At 39.7% G+C, this 15,784-nt stretch overlaps 1 protein-coding gene across 1 annotated transcript; it reads left to right on the top strand.

Annotated features, from left to right (window-relative positions):
• Positions 1-229: 229 nt before the first annotated feature.
• On the top strand, positions 230-14,556 carry LOC140946964 (UDP-N-acetylglucosamine transporter TMEM241 homolog). The gene is made up of 15 exons (XM_073396052.1): positions 230-304; positions 502-548; positions 1,294-1,377; positions 1,564-1,645; positions 2,475-2,552; positions 2,663-2,688; positions 2,829-2,880; positions 3,181-3,229; positions 4,192-4,237; positions 6,389-6,424; positions 7,359-7,393; positions 9,632-9,701; positions 12,497-12,590; positions 12,856-12,920; positions 13,924-14,556. The coding sequence occupies exons 1-15, from the start codon at positions 230-232 to the stop codon at positions 14,021-14,023; spliced, it is 939 nt and encodes a 312-aa protein (XP_073252153.1). The 3' UTR covers positions 14,024-14,556.
• The last annotated feature ends 1,228 nt before the right edge of the window (positions 14,557-15,784 follow it).

Below are 15,784 nucleotides of genomic sequence, written 5' to 3'. Positions count from 1 at the left end.
GCTGTCACAGAACATCTGTCACGCAGCCTATAACGCTCAGTGCAATGGAATTTTTATTTATAAATCCATAATATATTTGTTTTTTTTTTTACTTTCGTTTATTTCTTCAGTAGTTCTTCAATCAATACGCTGATGAGTTTGGATTATTCTCCTCGAGTTTCTGTAAAAAGAATATGTAGAACCTGAGAATAACACGGTTGTTTGTGGACAGCGGATGCTCATTTGAATAATGGCAACATGGCGGACGAGGTTTGTTCTTGCGCTGTTCTGTTGTCTTGCTATTGCAACAACCTTCGTAAACAAGGTGCTTACTTCTTCGTCGATATTTTGAATTCTGCTGTTCATTTTCGTATTTTTTATTTTGTAATCTTTATGTTAAGCTTCAATAAGGCTAGATTTTGGTCTAATACCTATACCAGGTTACTGAAATGTTCTAAAGGTTTTAGTTAATTAATTTGAATAGTCTGTCTGTTTGTATTTTTTTTATTTTTTGAATTGTAGCACGTTCTGTCGAATTTGAAATTTACCTATCCCACGGTATTTCAAAGGTATTGCAGTCACCTTATTTTAATATGAATCTGAATATATAGGGGACAATTGAATTATAGTTAGGGCTGTCACTAAGATTTCAAGTTGCCAGGTATATATAATTAGAAGGCAGGAAATTGAGTAGCCAGGAAGGCTTTTATTTTCTATTTTCCTCCATTATTTCCTCTTAAAGGAGCCGGGGGTCATGTTCATAGTAGCCAGGGAAATCCCCAGCCTCTGCCTCTTAGTGACGGCCCTGATAATAATTATTACAAGGTGTTCATTAGGCATTGGCAATCAGAGAATTCACTGCTTGCTATCCAGAATTCGCTGGCTAAATGTCAATAGCCTATGACTCTTTTTATTCAGATGTGGAGCGTCTTGAAAAATATTCTCCTGCAACGTTTAACCTTTCTCCTGCTACTATAGTTCTTAATGAAAACCCTGTAATTATTGAATAAATTCCGTTTGTTTGCACCCCCTCCCCCACCCCCAAAAAGACACAACCCTTGATGACTTGTCAACAACAAGACAAGTCCACTGTCACTTAATGCAGATGACAAGAAAAGATTTAATGTAAGACACCTCCTTAAAATGGGACATCTAGTCTCCAATTACTTTTTGTAAGTCTATAAAGCTAAGACTTTTCTCAGACAGTTTTGATTTAACTGTCACATTCCTTTTGTAGCCTTAATGTAACATTATCACATGCAACAAAGGTGTACCATGTTAATTGACCAGTATATTTTGTGTTTTGTTGTTTAGTTGGCAGACTGGAACAGCTGCTGTAGTGTTGCTCTCAATGAGTGCTTTAGGATATATAGATCTCAACATTGTACCAGTTAACAGGTAAGGCTTTACTCAAGTTAATTCATTACATTGTTTATGAGATTCATGCCCCTAAAAGAGGGAAAAAGATGATCATTAAGCCTGTATGAGTTAATGAACAGTATTTTGCACTTCAAATGATGAAAATGTTTGCTGTCATTTCGTTTTGAATCTTGTTTTCACTTTTTATTTTTTTACTTGCTTTAGAAGTGTACTTCTCCCTTGGCTTCCAGCTGCCATGCTTTTCTCAGGGATAATTTATTCAGGATCAGTGGCCCTTTCTCGATTGGTGAGTTACATGTTAGACAAGGGCGCATCCACAAAATTCAGTTAAGGGGGGAAACTTAGAAGCTACACAGATACTACTAATTTAACGGAGAATTCATTGAAAATAATACAAAATTCCATAGAAAGAAGGGGGCACTGTTCCCTAACACTATCCCTAAATCCACCCATTTTAGAGAATGGTATACAGCATTTCAAGAGAAAAAAGTGGTTGCTGCTTGAAGTGTGATGATCCTAAAAACAAAACAAGTCCATAAAGCTGAAAGGTGAAATTTGAAATCTCCTTCGTGGGGAGCCCATGGTGTTTTCGTAGCCCCTTCACCTAGCATGAGAGACTGTTGGCATATTTTCCTCAAGGGGGGTGGGGGGAGGGCATGAAGGCAGAATTACCCTGTATAAATGTATGACTAGATAGGTATGTGCCTCTTGTTGGGGTATGGTTTTAATACTTAAGTAGGGTATCACCTTTCCTTTGTTGGTAGTGTTCTCAGTGTGATCCACAAATGGGGTACACCTAAATTGTATCAGCTAAAAGTCAAGTGTGTAAATGCCCAGCTACATGAAAAAAAAATCACTGTTAAAACCGAATTATCCCTTTGAGTATTAGGAAAGCATTAAGAAAGGTTTGCATGTTGCCATTAAAATTCTTTGTTTTGTTTCTCCCTGGAATAGGTTGTCATTTTTGTGGGGTGGGTCCATAGGATAACCCTAGGATGGATCCTGAACCAGCATAAAACTGATTTTTGTCCACTCCCCTTATATTCTGGCCCTAATTCCTTTTTTCCAACATATTATTTATTTCACTTCGAATTATTTTCTATTCCTTGAAACAGCCAGTTCCTGTTTTCTATGCAATCCACAACATAACTACAATAATTCAGACACTGCTGGAGTCAGTCCTCCTGAAGAAGGTAGATGGTGTGCATGTCAATCATATTGCATTACAAGATGTTAATATTTTATACCACTACAATATTGTTTTATAAACATTGTTTTAGTGCGTTTCTTTTGTTTTGTTCAGGATCCTTCATTAAGTTCACAGTTCTGGTAAGAATCTGTTATCCATAAAATGTATATTCATTTGTTTTTGTTATTGCTGCTAGTGTTTTGAATCAATGCTACCTTAATCTCCTCATCTTAATTGAAAAGCAGCTGATTTTTATAAATATTTTTAACTTTCCTGGCAGTTTAATTTTTCTGGCATTTTCAGTGGTCTTGGTGGCAGCCAGTGATCCTGAGGTTTGTGATTATTTCCTAAGCTCATTTTGCAAAAATGTGTAACAATTTTTTTGGGACACTGCATTTTTTAAAATTATATTCTTAAATATTTTCTCTGAATTATAATCTGTAGTTCCAGAAAGTATCCATACCCACACCCCACAGAAGTGTTTTGTTCTATGGACCCCCTCCCCGGTGAAATTTCTTATTTATCTTTATTTGTATCACTTTAAATCAGTGAGTCTTGTGGGTTTTTAAGGGATCCCTTCCCCTCAAGAATTTCAACCTGTTGATGAAGAAAGTAATATTTTTTGTTTTCAGTTTGATCAAATGGGCTATAAATGGATGATGGTCCATTGTGTGCTTTCAGGTAATTTTGTAAGTTTCTTCTCTCTCTGAATGTAAGCCCCATCCCTTTTATCATATTCTTCAACTAAAAAGTTCTCTTTATAAAGGTTGTATTTGAATAATAAATTTGAATAGTTTTTCAGGTACAACAGTGTGCACTGACAGTCTCATTTTGATGTATGGTTTACACAAGAAAACCTTTTATGACATAAACAAAGAGCATACCTAGAGGTATGCAGTTGAGGCTGAGAAAAAATTATGGGAATCCTGTGCTCTGAACCTGAGAAATCCAGGGTGCCCAGCATATGATTTGTACAAAAAAACTAAGATTTTATAGTCACCCAAAATAATTATGATCCCAATCAGGATCATTATACGTTTCTGGGAAACTGCCCTCCTACCTCTCCCCTAAGCCAATATTTTGACCTTAGTGGGAGGTAAGCATTAATGTGGGCTTAAGGAGGATTTCCAGTGGTGCGTTTTTGGCTATGCTTGTTAATGCACATAAATTTTAATCACGTAAATAAAATAGAGGCAAGATATAAAGTGTTGAGAATAAACATGAAGTTGTGCGAGGTTCTACTTTTAAGCTTACGTGCGACCTTTCATACAGAGCCTCTAGTTTATTTGCAAACATAACTTTTACGCACGTAACCACGTAAAAATTACATGACACTGGAAATCAACCCTCAGGGGAGGGGTAGGTGGGCTTTTTCCCAGAAACGTATGATGATCCAATCAAGATTGTTATATCAAACTTACAGTAAGGTGCCTGGGGTTACTGCGCACTGCTAAAGCACAGCCCTCTCAGTGAAGCTTGATAAATGTCATTTTTTCTGGCAGATTAGCCAGAGATTCAGACTGTAAAATCGCACTGTAAAATCACCTGCATTTGTGAACTGTTTGATGGTATTTTAAAATTGTTTTTAATCATTTAGACAGTAACTACCTTTTTATTGCACGTAATTGTCTTCTTAATTGTAGCTCTTTATGTGACCTATGGGAGATCAAGAAACAAGAATTCCATCAGGTAGGTAAAATGTTTGAGCTACAATCTGTGGCTCCTGTTGAAGTTCTTGAGAATTTTTAGAAATATTTTTCGCATTTTTCTGTATATTTTAGTGGGGATAATTCCGTAATCTTTTAACTTTTAAATTTAAACTTTTTATAAATTTTAGATTTTAGAGAATTATGAATTTACCTGATGATACCATGTATAACATGATATTAATTTGAGGAGGACTCGGAAAAAAAATCCGAGTCCCAGATGGGATTTGAACCCACGACCCTCCGTGATCTAGTCGGATGCTCTAACCACTTGAGCTACTGGAGACTCTATGGTGAGCAAGGGCCAATTTGTGGGTCTCGACTGGAACCGCATCACGCGGCTACACAGCCAAGTAATGATAGGCACACAAGAAGTGAAGAACTCACTAACAGCATCGCGCTGTCACCTTAAAGCATATCAAAGATGCGGCCAACCAACCTCCAAAGTGAGTATATTAAAGATGAAACAACAACAACATGATATTAATTTGAGGAGGACTCGGAAAAAAAATCCGAGTCCCAGATGGGATTTGAACCCACGACCCTCCGTGATCTAGTCGGATGCTCTAACCACTTGAGCTACTGGAGACTCTATGGTGAGCAAGGGCCAATTTGTGGGTCTCGACTGGAACCGCATCACGCGGCTACACAGCCAAGTAATGATAGGCACACAAGAAGTGACTTCTTGTGTGCCTATCATTACTTGGCTGTGTAGCCGCGTGATGCGGTTCCAGTCGAGACCCACAAATTGGCCCTTGCTCACCATAGAGTCTCCAGTAGCTCAAGTGGTTAGAGCATCCGACTAGATCACGGAGGGTCGTGGGTTCAAATCCCATCTGGGACTCGGATTTTTTTTCCGAGTCCTCCTCAAATTAATATCATGTTGTTGTTGTTTCATCTTTAAGATACCATGTATAAATTCATTTTCTAATTTTTTTCCTATTATTTTAGTGTCCCCAATTAGATTTTATAAGCTAAACACATAGACACTTAAATAAAGTTGTTATGTCATGTTATGTTATGTTAACAGCACTGGTGCTGTCAAACTTCATTGCAATTATTCCAACAAGCTCAGTTTAAGGACCGTGTCTAAGTTGGAGAGGATAGTCCGTCTTCGTAAATTCTCGTCCTCCATGAAACATTTCCTCGCGAAATTTCGCATCGTAACTCACTAAGTTCCGTTTACTCGTTTACTTTGCATATCTATCCGGGACCGGTCAGGACTAAAAGGAAGCTTGTATATACAATTGTGCCCTTCGTCACACCCCAGGGTTTCACTGTACACGATTTGGGGAAGAGCTGATATATAGATTTAGCCAGGGCTAAAAGCGAAGCTCGGGTTAATAATACTTGTAAACAAAAAAAATTAAATCGTCTAATGCTAAACAGGCAAGGCAATGAAAATGGCTTCAAGACTAATGGATCTAATTAGCATAAAAACAAATTGCACGTGCAGCACTCGTTTTCTTCTAATTAGCAAAAACCAAATTGCACGTGCAGCACGCTTTTTTGTTTTTCCCTTGCCGTTGTTTTGCACGACTACAACCCCGTTTTGGACGACTAAAACGTCAAAGTTCCTAGTTACACATTATTTTTATGGAGGAATTGTCATATGTGCTTACCCAATATTTTGTTTCCTGCGTTCATGTTCCCCTTTAGTTTTTACTACCGCTCATTTTCACCTTGCTGGCCTCTCCTTGCTGGCCGCTAGCATTTCTCATTTTCTCACCGCCGCTTTGAATTTCCGTGTTTTTCTTCCTACGAAATTCGTCTCCTTTGTTTTCAATAACTCACTCTAGTTCTTTCTCTGTTGTCCATGTTTGTGTAAACATAAAAAATAACGCCGAAAAAGACACGACTTTGTTGTGGTTTTTTCTTTCTAACAGTCCGGGCGGTCGTGTGATTTCCTTCCAATTAAAACCTCGAGTTGCATCCGGGTTGCCATACCTGTTGATTGAGTTATTTTACATTGGTATACCTGTGGTGCAGACGGACGGTGTACGGTCACGTGATTAACCAAATTTTCTCGGATTGGTAGATTACCACATTTCCTTGGCTGTGGGGTTCCGCTGTTAAGTAATTAAAGGTGAATGCTGTTCATAGTCCATGGAAATATACATTTTGTTTCTTGCAGTGACCTCGAGAAAATGTTCTACAATGCAGTTATCAGGTTTGCGTCTATCATGCATTTTGTAATAATTAAGGTTGTCAGGCGCCCATGGGTTGTAGCGTTGTTTACACCAACGGGCAAAATGTAATAGACTCTTCCACGGTTTTTTTTTTTTTTTCAACTTTTGACATGGACAAGTTAGGGAAAATCCATCGTCCATACTGGAAAGAGCGACTTTAAATTAGTAGAATTGCCAACTAACGACGATACCGCTCCTCATAGTCGCGAAATTTTGAGGACGTTTGTATGGTGGGTAGTCTGCTGTTCGCAGGCTATATGGTGGGGGGCACGAAATTGCTTTCCCCCCCCCCCCCCCCCCATCATACAATCGTCTGTAAAATTTCGCAACTTTGCGAACCTTTACTCGCTTAAGACGTATCACTTTCAAACTTAGCCTGTTTACTAATTTTAATGCGCCCTTCTCAGTGGTGTCAGTGTTTTCCCTTTCAAAAGTTTAAAAAAACCGTGGAAGGGTTTATTGGTTACCCAGGGATAAGCGCCCATCCTAAAGGCAGAAAAAGTGATTTAAAAAAAACGCCCAGCCTCGAATAAGCGCCCACCCCCCCCCCCCCTCCTCCTCCCAATCAAACTCAAATAAGCGCTCACCCCCACCACACCCACTTAAGTGAATAAATTCTAATAAGAGACTTCCCCGAGGACAGAGTTTTCTTCAGAGTATTTTACAGAAACCTTGCTTTGTTACTTCTTTGCGTTTTCTTTTTAGCATTTATTGTTTTGTTGCAAAATAAACATACTTCAATTGCTGAAAATGGTAAAAAATTTAATAAGCGCCCAGCCTCGAATAAGGGCCCACTCTCAAGGTCCAAAAATTTAATAAGCGCCCACGGCGGTTAATCAAATGAATACGATAATCTATCTAGATTAGGGTGCATCGTCGACTGATGTTTAACACTAATGTCTTTTCCCGTTGTAGTGTTTTTATTCTCTTGGGCATTGGTGTATCAACAGGTAAAAGGCTGAGTGGATTTTTTTCGACTTTTTGTATCAGATGATGCTGTCGTAGTTTTATTCTCTTTACTCCAGTCATAAAAATAACTTTTCGAAATTAATTTAGCGTCGTTCCTTGCTCTTTTGCGAGGGGTGCGTTGTTTCTTTGGGAGGTTGCAGTTTATTCCGCTGTACGCGGGGCGCTTTCTATTTACCAAGTAATTCAGGAAGTTCTGATGGGATGTAATTGGTACATAAGTTTCGGGCGTTCCACTGAAAAATCCCGGGAACATTATTTTGGAACTTTGAAAAAGTAGTTCTGTTTTCCCGTTAGAAACTTTTCTAGTGGAACTGCGTGTTCAGTTTCAAGTTTTCACAAGTATTAAATCCATTCCAAGCTATTCACGGCGATGTCTGCGCCGTTGGCAAGAGAAGGCCGGAAGGGGGGATTTGGGCGCGCGAGGGAGAAAGGAAAGGAACCCTCCTCCCTCCTCCCTCGCGCGCGGTCTCGCTCCCTAATTCCCTTCCCCTTCCCTTTTGAACGCCTGCCACGCAGGCTAGGGAAGGTTTATCGCCCATGATACGCTTTGCATTATCAGCCTTCCCATAAAGCACTGCTCTCTCTGTTTCCTGCAATCAGGGGCGAGCACCTGGTAATGACGCGGCAGCTCAGTAATCTCGAGCTGTTTAAGTCCCAAACTCTTAGCACACAAATGGCGACTTCGGGAAAATATTAGTATTGTGAAAAGGTTATCTAAAAACAGCCAACTTGTTAAAGAACTCCTGGTAGTAATCGGTCCAGTTTAACACTGCCTTATCGAGGAGACATACAACTGGTTAGTCTGCGAAAACACCCGTTTCTTCTCGCTCTTCACCGCTGGGGACGTTTCGCGCGGAGGAACGTCTGCGACTCAGCCGCAGAAATTCCATACTGATGACGCAAATCAATGTTTACATAATAAATCCAGTAGTCATAGGGTTCCAAATATAAATTTGTCCAATTTTACGGGTATTCTGGTCGATTTTGGTAAAGTGTTGTGTTCATCTGCCAACGAGCTCTAGCAAAACTCAAATGCTTCCTCTAGAGAAGACTATATTCCACAAATATTGACTGTTTTGTTAGCGATTCTTCGCGCTTTCTTCTTTGTGGCCTTTTGTCTGGTGTCTGTCATTCGTAAACAATACTTAAAACAATGTACCTACACCGTCGACCAATCAGCGCTTCTGACCGGATTCCGGAAGTAGGGAAAGCGATGAAAAGTAGAAGGGGACTGAACGCCTGGAACTGGCTAAGAGCAAGGAGAAACGAATGTTTTCGCAGGCTAACAACTGGTACGTGTGAAGAACATTTAAATAAGATTTAACGGTGAATAAGTTTGTAGCGGAGCCCCATAGCTAAGAAAATTTGATAATCTATCCATCCGAGAAAATTTGGTTGTGACGTCAGTGTACGACCGAACGCTGACCCTACAGACTCTGGGGGAGGGGAAGGGGAGTCAGGAGTCAGCCCGCTGGGAGAGGAGTATGTTATAGCTTGGGTGAAATTTTTGCATTTCAAGCATCCCGCTCATTTCGGCGGTAAATCACATGGTCGCCCGGACTCAGAGTAAAAAAAGTCTTTCTTTCCACTAAATTCTAATGTCTACATTAACTTGGATAGCAGGGAAAGAGCTAGAGCGAGAAGTAGATAACAACGAAGACCAATTTCTTTGGAAGAAAAACATGAAAATTGTATATGAAAGTTGTTTTTTGCTAATAAGAAACAAAAGTGTGATGCACGTGCAAAGTTTTTTTGCTAATTAGAAAAAAACTGTGCTGCACGTGCTAAGTTTGTTTTTTGCTAATTAGATCTGTTGTTGTTTTTTACCGTTTTCGTTGTTTTCACCCTGTCTTTAGTATTACTCGATTTTATATTTTCTTTGAGGAAACTATAAATATTAAAGAGAGCTTCGCTTTTAGTCCTGGCTAAATCTATATATTAAAGTACTTTAACCAATTAGGTGATTGTGCGACCCCCTCCCTCCGGAATGTTCATTTTCTATTTCATCTATAGGCCATTTGCACGATGACGTCTTTTTACTACTGAGACCGGAATTCATTTTTTCCCTTTCATATTTAAGTTTGGTAATCCCTGTGAGGTCTAAATAAAAAACGCCTTAATTTGCACAAGAAAGCAATTCTCTGAAGGATTCTGATCGTAGTAGGAAAATGACGCCATCGTGCAAATGGCCTTGTTGACCTTTATTTCCTCTCTCGCAGGTGAAGTGTACAGATTACTGGAATTTCCATTTTTGTACTCTTCCCAGTTTCATGTGGGATGTATGGCAAGGTAAATTTTTCTCTACTAACGGTCCTCTTTTGATTATTCGAGAATAATTCTTTTATCGTTCATTCAAAATATTTCCAAACTAAAAAAACATGCTTACTTCTATGTAAGGTCCTCATCTTCAAAACATTTGACGTTCCTCGGCAATTTCATTAAGTTGTTTATGATATCCCAGGAGTTTTTCTTCGTGTAGCAGTTGGACATCCGTCGCGTTGTATTCGTCTGTTCTTACTGTGCTTTTGAGGCAGCAGTTGCCGCATTTCATCCTCGTATAACGTGTGAAATATTCCTCTCTTTCACCAATTCTGTTCTGCCAACACAGCTGAGTTACCTCGCCAGTTCTTTGTGTGACACTAAATTTGCGATCTGCGCGCGTCATCGTCACTGTAATCGCGTTGTCTGTCCAATACCAGAAACCCATAAGGGGTTGAACAACCCCTTATGAGTTTCTGCCAATACCAAATACTGTAGAACCCCGATTTAACGCAATACCGAGGGACTGGGAATTGTGATCATGTTACTTGGGGGTCGTACCCGTGCAATTACGGTAACAGAGGTGAAGAATGTCATTCAGGCCGGGCGCTGGCCCCCGGGGGTGGTACTGCCATATATGGGCTATATAGGTATGTGCCACTGTGAAGGGTATGGTTTTCAAGCAGTTTACTCTAGGATAGGGTATATAAATCAGACCGTTTGGCTCTAGAATAGGGTATCATTTTTCAGGAAACTGATCAGTTGGTTGAAGATTTTATCTAGACTAGGTACACAGCTACTCTAGGATAGGGGGATTTGAGGAGTTTACTCTAGTATAGGGTAGCAAAATTCAGCTGAACTAGCTCTGGTAAAGGTTAAGGGTTCCAGGCTCCCAGCGGCACATCCCCACCCAGAAATTCCTAAAGTGCCCCCCCCGGGCGCTGGCCTTATAGCAGTGCGTTGTACATACATTTACTAAACTGGGTTGAGGAATGTCAGTTGTTGTAACGGGGCTTCGTTATATGGGGTATCATCTCATGTTATAATTATTTTCTGTAACTGGGATGAGGAACATCATTCGCATCGTGATGTTCGTTATATGGGGGTTATATTTTGTAATTGTGTTGAAGAACACCATTCCTTATACGATTAGCCTGCGTAGCATGGCGGTTTTGTCGAGCCGGGCGCAAGAGCGGCGTAGTCGCGAAATTCGCGCGCGAATCGCGCGAGAACGAGCGGCGAAGCCGCGAGAAAAATAAAAACCGCCTGCCCGGATTCGTGGCCTTTTTAACTGCCGCCCCCTTCAACTCATTTTGACATCCTGTTGACAACTTGTTTGGTTTCAGTTTTCCCAGCCAATCAGAAATAAAGTGCTGACAGCCTAAACACGACACAAAAGCTCGTAATATAGTGTAAAACGTGACCTTGGCCGGAATTGGAGTTTGCTTGAACAAACACATGTTTTTTCTTTGTGGCTATCTCGCGCATAGGTGACTACACAACGTTCTAAACTTGACTGAGTAGATCTTACTTTTGCTGCACTAAGTCTTACATTTATTTAGAGGTCATGAAGTTGGTATGTTTAATCCGTATTGAGTAATTATTTCCTGTGGTTAATGTTATTTTCGGTAATTAGAATTTGTTGATCTCAGATGCAGTTGTAAAGTACTAATTTCTTTGACCACTCTTAAAGCCTAAAGCTTTTTATTACGGCTAAATAAATATTTTAGTTTCTTTGGTCTTTTCCGACTAAAATGCCTGGATCTGGACAACTACAAACCAAGGAGCCTTGGTTTGTAGTTTCTTTGTCACTGCTTTGTCCGTGAATGTTTTGACGCTGGACCCGGCTTTTTAAGTGTTGTTTGCAGGATGTTGTATTTTTACGTATAGCGCGACCTTCAGATTTGAGTTGTAGCTTAAACTTAAGCTACACCAAGCAAAAAAGTATGGAGAATTACGCTATGCGTCTTTCTTCTACTGTATGCGATTCATCGACCACAATCGCAGACACCGTTCGATGTATTGCGCTGGAGTGAGTTATTCTCTAACACCGAGTAATAGAGAAAATTGAGGTGAACTTTCTCGAAGCACTGAAATTTACTGTCTCTGTCATAAGGTCCATTGCTTTACAGCTCAGCGACAAAATTTCAGATATCTGGTCGTCGATAGTACTTTTTAGAGGGAAAATTGTGATCATACAGGTTTTCGATGAGGATATTTCTTCTTTGGCCATAGCAAAGACAGTAAAGATCATGCTCTTGCCAAATCTTGTTGACAAAATTTCCATGACACCTCTCCTTTAAAGAAGACTGTAAATGGCCATTTCCTGTTTAGGCTTCAATACAATTGCCCTGTTTTCCCGTCAAATATTCAAGATCGACGACGCTCCGGTCAACGCTTCTTTGATATTTTGATTTTGTTTTGCGGAGATGACTTGTTCAGTCCCTCGAAACTCTCCCATGGGAGATTGCCAAAATATTTGATTGACAGGCGAACATTCCGAACCAATCGGAACGATCCGTACGCTGGCGTACGGACCGACTCAAAAAAGCCCCCCGTCCGTGCAGGCGGTTTTTCAATTTGCTTCCGCCCCAATCTCCTCGCGGTTTCTCTGCCCTCGCCCGCCCAACCAAAACCGCCATGCTACGCAGGCTATTATACGATTATACCCGGGTTTTTGTTATCCTGGGGTGTTAGATATCCTGGGGTGTTCTTTTCATTGTATCGGTGATTTCACTGTACTATAGTTCATTTGCCAACACCAAACAAAGTCATTGGCGCAAAGAAAAAGTACTCTGACACACTTTCCATTTAACGTTTTCTAGTGGTATTTTTGGTGCAGCACTAGGCTTCTGTCATGTTTTCCTGCAGAAGACAGAGTTTTCTTTTTCAATGGGGATTATACATAGTCTTAATAAGGTAATCAGGGATTTTTTTCTCTTAATATTCAAACTTTGTGGTCTGTGCAAAATCCTGGAAGCTGATTGGTTAATTAAGGTCTTGTATTCGGCTTCCGCATGATCTGAAAAATTATTGCTAATATTATAATTATTATTTATTGCTAGTGGTAGTTGTAAGTGTTTGTGCAATGATTTCATCACTTTGATTTGTCGTTACCTTTGAGAGGACGGACACACGACTTTGCAATTCTCGTAACTGATGTCGTGTTTTTATTGTTTCACAGATTCTCATATCTTTTCTCTCGCTGTTCATCTTTAATATATCTCTAAGCATCAACATGGCGATTAGGTAAGCAAGTCATTTTAACGATTCCTGTTTTATATTCTTAAAACCTTTTAGACCAAGTAACAGCACACAGAGAGACTTTCCAATTGTATAAAACTGTCGATTAAACAGGGAATACTGTGGATCCTCCTTCGTACATCGGTGAGGAAGTTCAGACACTTTCCACTTCTGTAGAGGGAAAATTCTGTTCCGTTGGTTTCTTGAAAAAAGTATTTGCTCCATGATACCGTCTCTCAAATCCATTTAGGGTTTAACGCCATTCACGTAGGATCGCTGCTATGTGTCTACTTATCCATTAATCCTGCTTCTTGAATTTAAATGAAAGGGTGATTTTTTGACAATAGACTCATTTGAAGGGAAAACTAAAACATGAAACTTGGACGGTTCGAATTGTGCTTGAAAATACAGAACTGTTTTTCCTTTGTAAAAAGTGATCGATTTATTATGCTGAGCTACCATGATATAATACTCACTTAAAAATTTTTGGGGAGTCATATGCATTTCCTTATTCCCTCGTATTTCGATAAAACGCAGACTCGCAATCTGGGTCTGTTGGCCATCGCGCGTTGGACTGAGTTGGTGTTGTGTCGAAGTGCATTATGGGACTCTTTTGAGGACGCTATAACAACTCATATTAGCTATTACAAAGTTGCGCAAGAAGCTGGCTCAAAATTCGTCCCTCAAAACATTCCTATAGCACAATTCGACCCCACACCTAACCAATCTCAGGAGTAACGCGCAGTTGTTCTCTTGTAAACCGCTAACAGTTCCCGTGATCACGTGATGAATGTCGTGAGGGCGAACATGTTACGCGCCAGCAAATGAGGCAACGCTTGTTAGTGTCCTCGAAGGCCAGAAACGTTATCACTTTTTTTCTCCCCAACCCAAAAAGGAGCTTAAAACGAAACAGAGTAGAGTGGGTCTCGGCCTAGACCCTGCGGAGGCTTTGTCAGCGTTACTTTCGACAGCCTATTCCCTTATATATTTTTCAATTTTTATTTTTCAGCTTGATCATGGCTCTTTGTTTTGGAGTACTCTATTCGTTCTCTGTTATCGTTCAAAAGGAAAGCGATCAGCGTGCTGTTCTTCCTGTTCACGATAGTTGACATACGTAATCTTTTCATTTAGGAGTGGAATGAAGTATGACAAATAATAGATTGTACGTGCTTATACTTGGTTTAAGAAGGTCAAAGGATTGGAGCGTTGCAGACTTCTTGATTTATGACTGTAAATACCCTATTGAGTTCAAAGGGGTTATTTAAAGAGGCTATCTGATGAAGACCTGCCTGAAAGGTGGAATTTATTCCTTCCTGAATTTGAGCATCTAAAAAGGGACAATTGGAAGCTCTGACAAAGACAACTCTTTTAAAATTCATATGTTCGCGATAAAGTCCAGCGATCTGTGAAAGACCATATGGAAAACATCGTTCAAATAGAACTGAAGTCTATTTTAGCGATCGGCGTCCCCGCGAACTGGGATCGCGGTGATCCCAACAATCGCATTGATCCTCAGGAAACAAAGCTTTATATAAGAAAACTTGTTTTTTACACCTTAATGTAAAGGATTTTGCTCGTCTAATCGGGAAAGTTCAATGAGTAATAAAAAGAGAGTAGTTCAGTGTATAATACCATAAAAAATTTGTGCTTGTTATATTTTCCTCGCGAAGAGAGGTTTATATTCTCGACGCGCGCGTGGACCGCACGTGGATCCTGCAAACTTCGGATGGCTCAGATATGTATTTCTGTATATCTCTTGGTATCCGCATTGAAGCCATTAAGCGATAAACTTGGTCCCTTGTTTTGACTTTTTTGCGATCAAGAAATGCTTTTGGTGATAAATTTCCCAGTAGTTACGGGATGATTTCAATAGTTTCATCAAACAACAGACAATAAAACTTTAACTTTTTTTCCATAACTGGACTGCACAGAGTTGGTGTGTTTTTACATTTTTTGGCTGCACTTTGGCTAGCCGGAGATGAAACCTAGCAACGTTTCGTTAAATGGCGCTCTTGGACCATATGAAAGGTGGTCTTGCAATTAATTTTAGTGACCCGCTCAGAAGCCCACACTCACGTGGAATGAGTTGTGCATCGGTGCCCGTAGGGCAGGTTTCTTCGCCCCTCCTCCGCCAAGAAGAAGCAGCAATTATGTTTATGAAACTTTGAAGGTATGTGTGTAAGGTGAAACTACTGAAGCTATTTTCCAACGTATTTTATTTCCATAGCTGCCACTAAAGTAGTTTTATCTACAAGAAGTGAGTAGATTCATTTTTAGTTACAGGATAAAAGATGGAGGATGGAGCTGCATCAGAGCAGTAAAACTGGAAACACTTCATTCGTTTACTGCTTTACTTTTGTTTTACTAGTAAGAGGTCTTAAGTAGCCTGGAAACGGGCATGAGTATTGAACAATTGTAAGTCACTTAGTCACTTAGTCACTATGCTTCAGCACACTGCCAACATTTCAGCAAATTTAGGTGTTCTCATAAAAATATTATTTCATATACCTTCAAAAAGACCTTACGAGTAAAAATCTGAAGATCACACAAATATATTTTATTTGAACTAAAAGAAGACCAGTTGATGTTTTGTCTACGTCTTTTACTTTGTCCATTTAATATTTTTAAAAGTTATTCATTCGATTTGTCTTTTCAAAGTTCCAGACAGGGAGAACGTTTCATGGAAAGGATTTTATGAAACAACGAATGTTGTTTCTCAAGTTTTTCTGACTATTTATTAACCAAGTCTAGTATCAAAAATATACTTCACACAAGTTGAATAACTTAACTGTTTAGTACAAAGATTTGGTCTACGCAACTAAACTCAACAGAGTCTTCCGTCTTTAGACTACTGGGTATTTTCGTTTTCG

The sequence above is a fragment of the Porites lutea genome, chromosome 8 (genome assembly GCF_958299795.1).
Source record: "Porites lutea chromosome 8, jaPorLute2.1, whole genome shotgun sequence".
NCBI classification, from domain to species: Eukaryota; Metazoa; Cnidaria; class Anthozoa; order Scleractinia; family Poritidae; genus Porites; species Porites lutea.
Note: the sequence above shows the minus strand (reverse complement) of the source record. Positions and strands in the feature narration are given on the sequence as shown.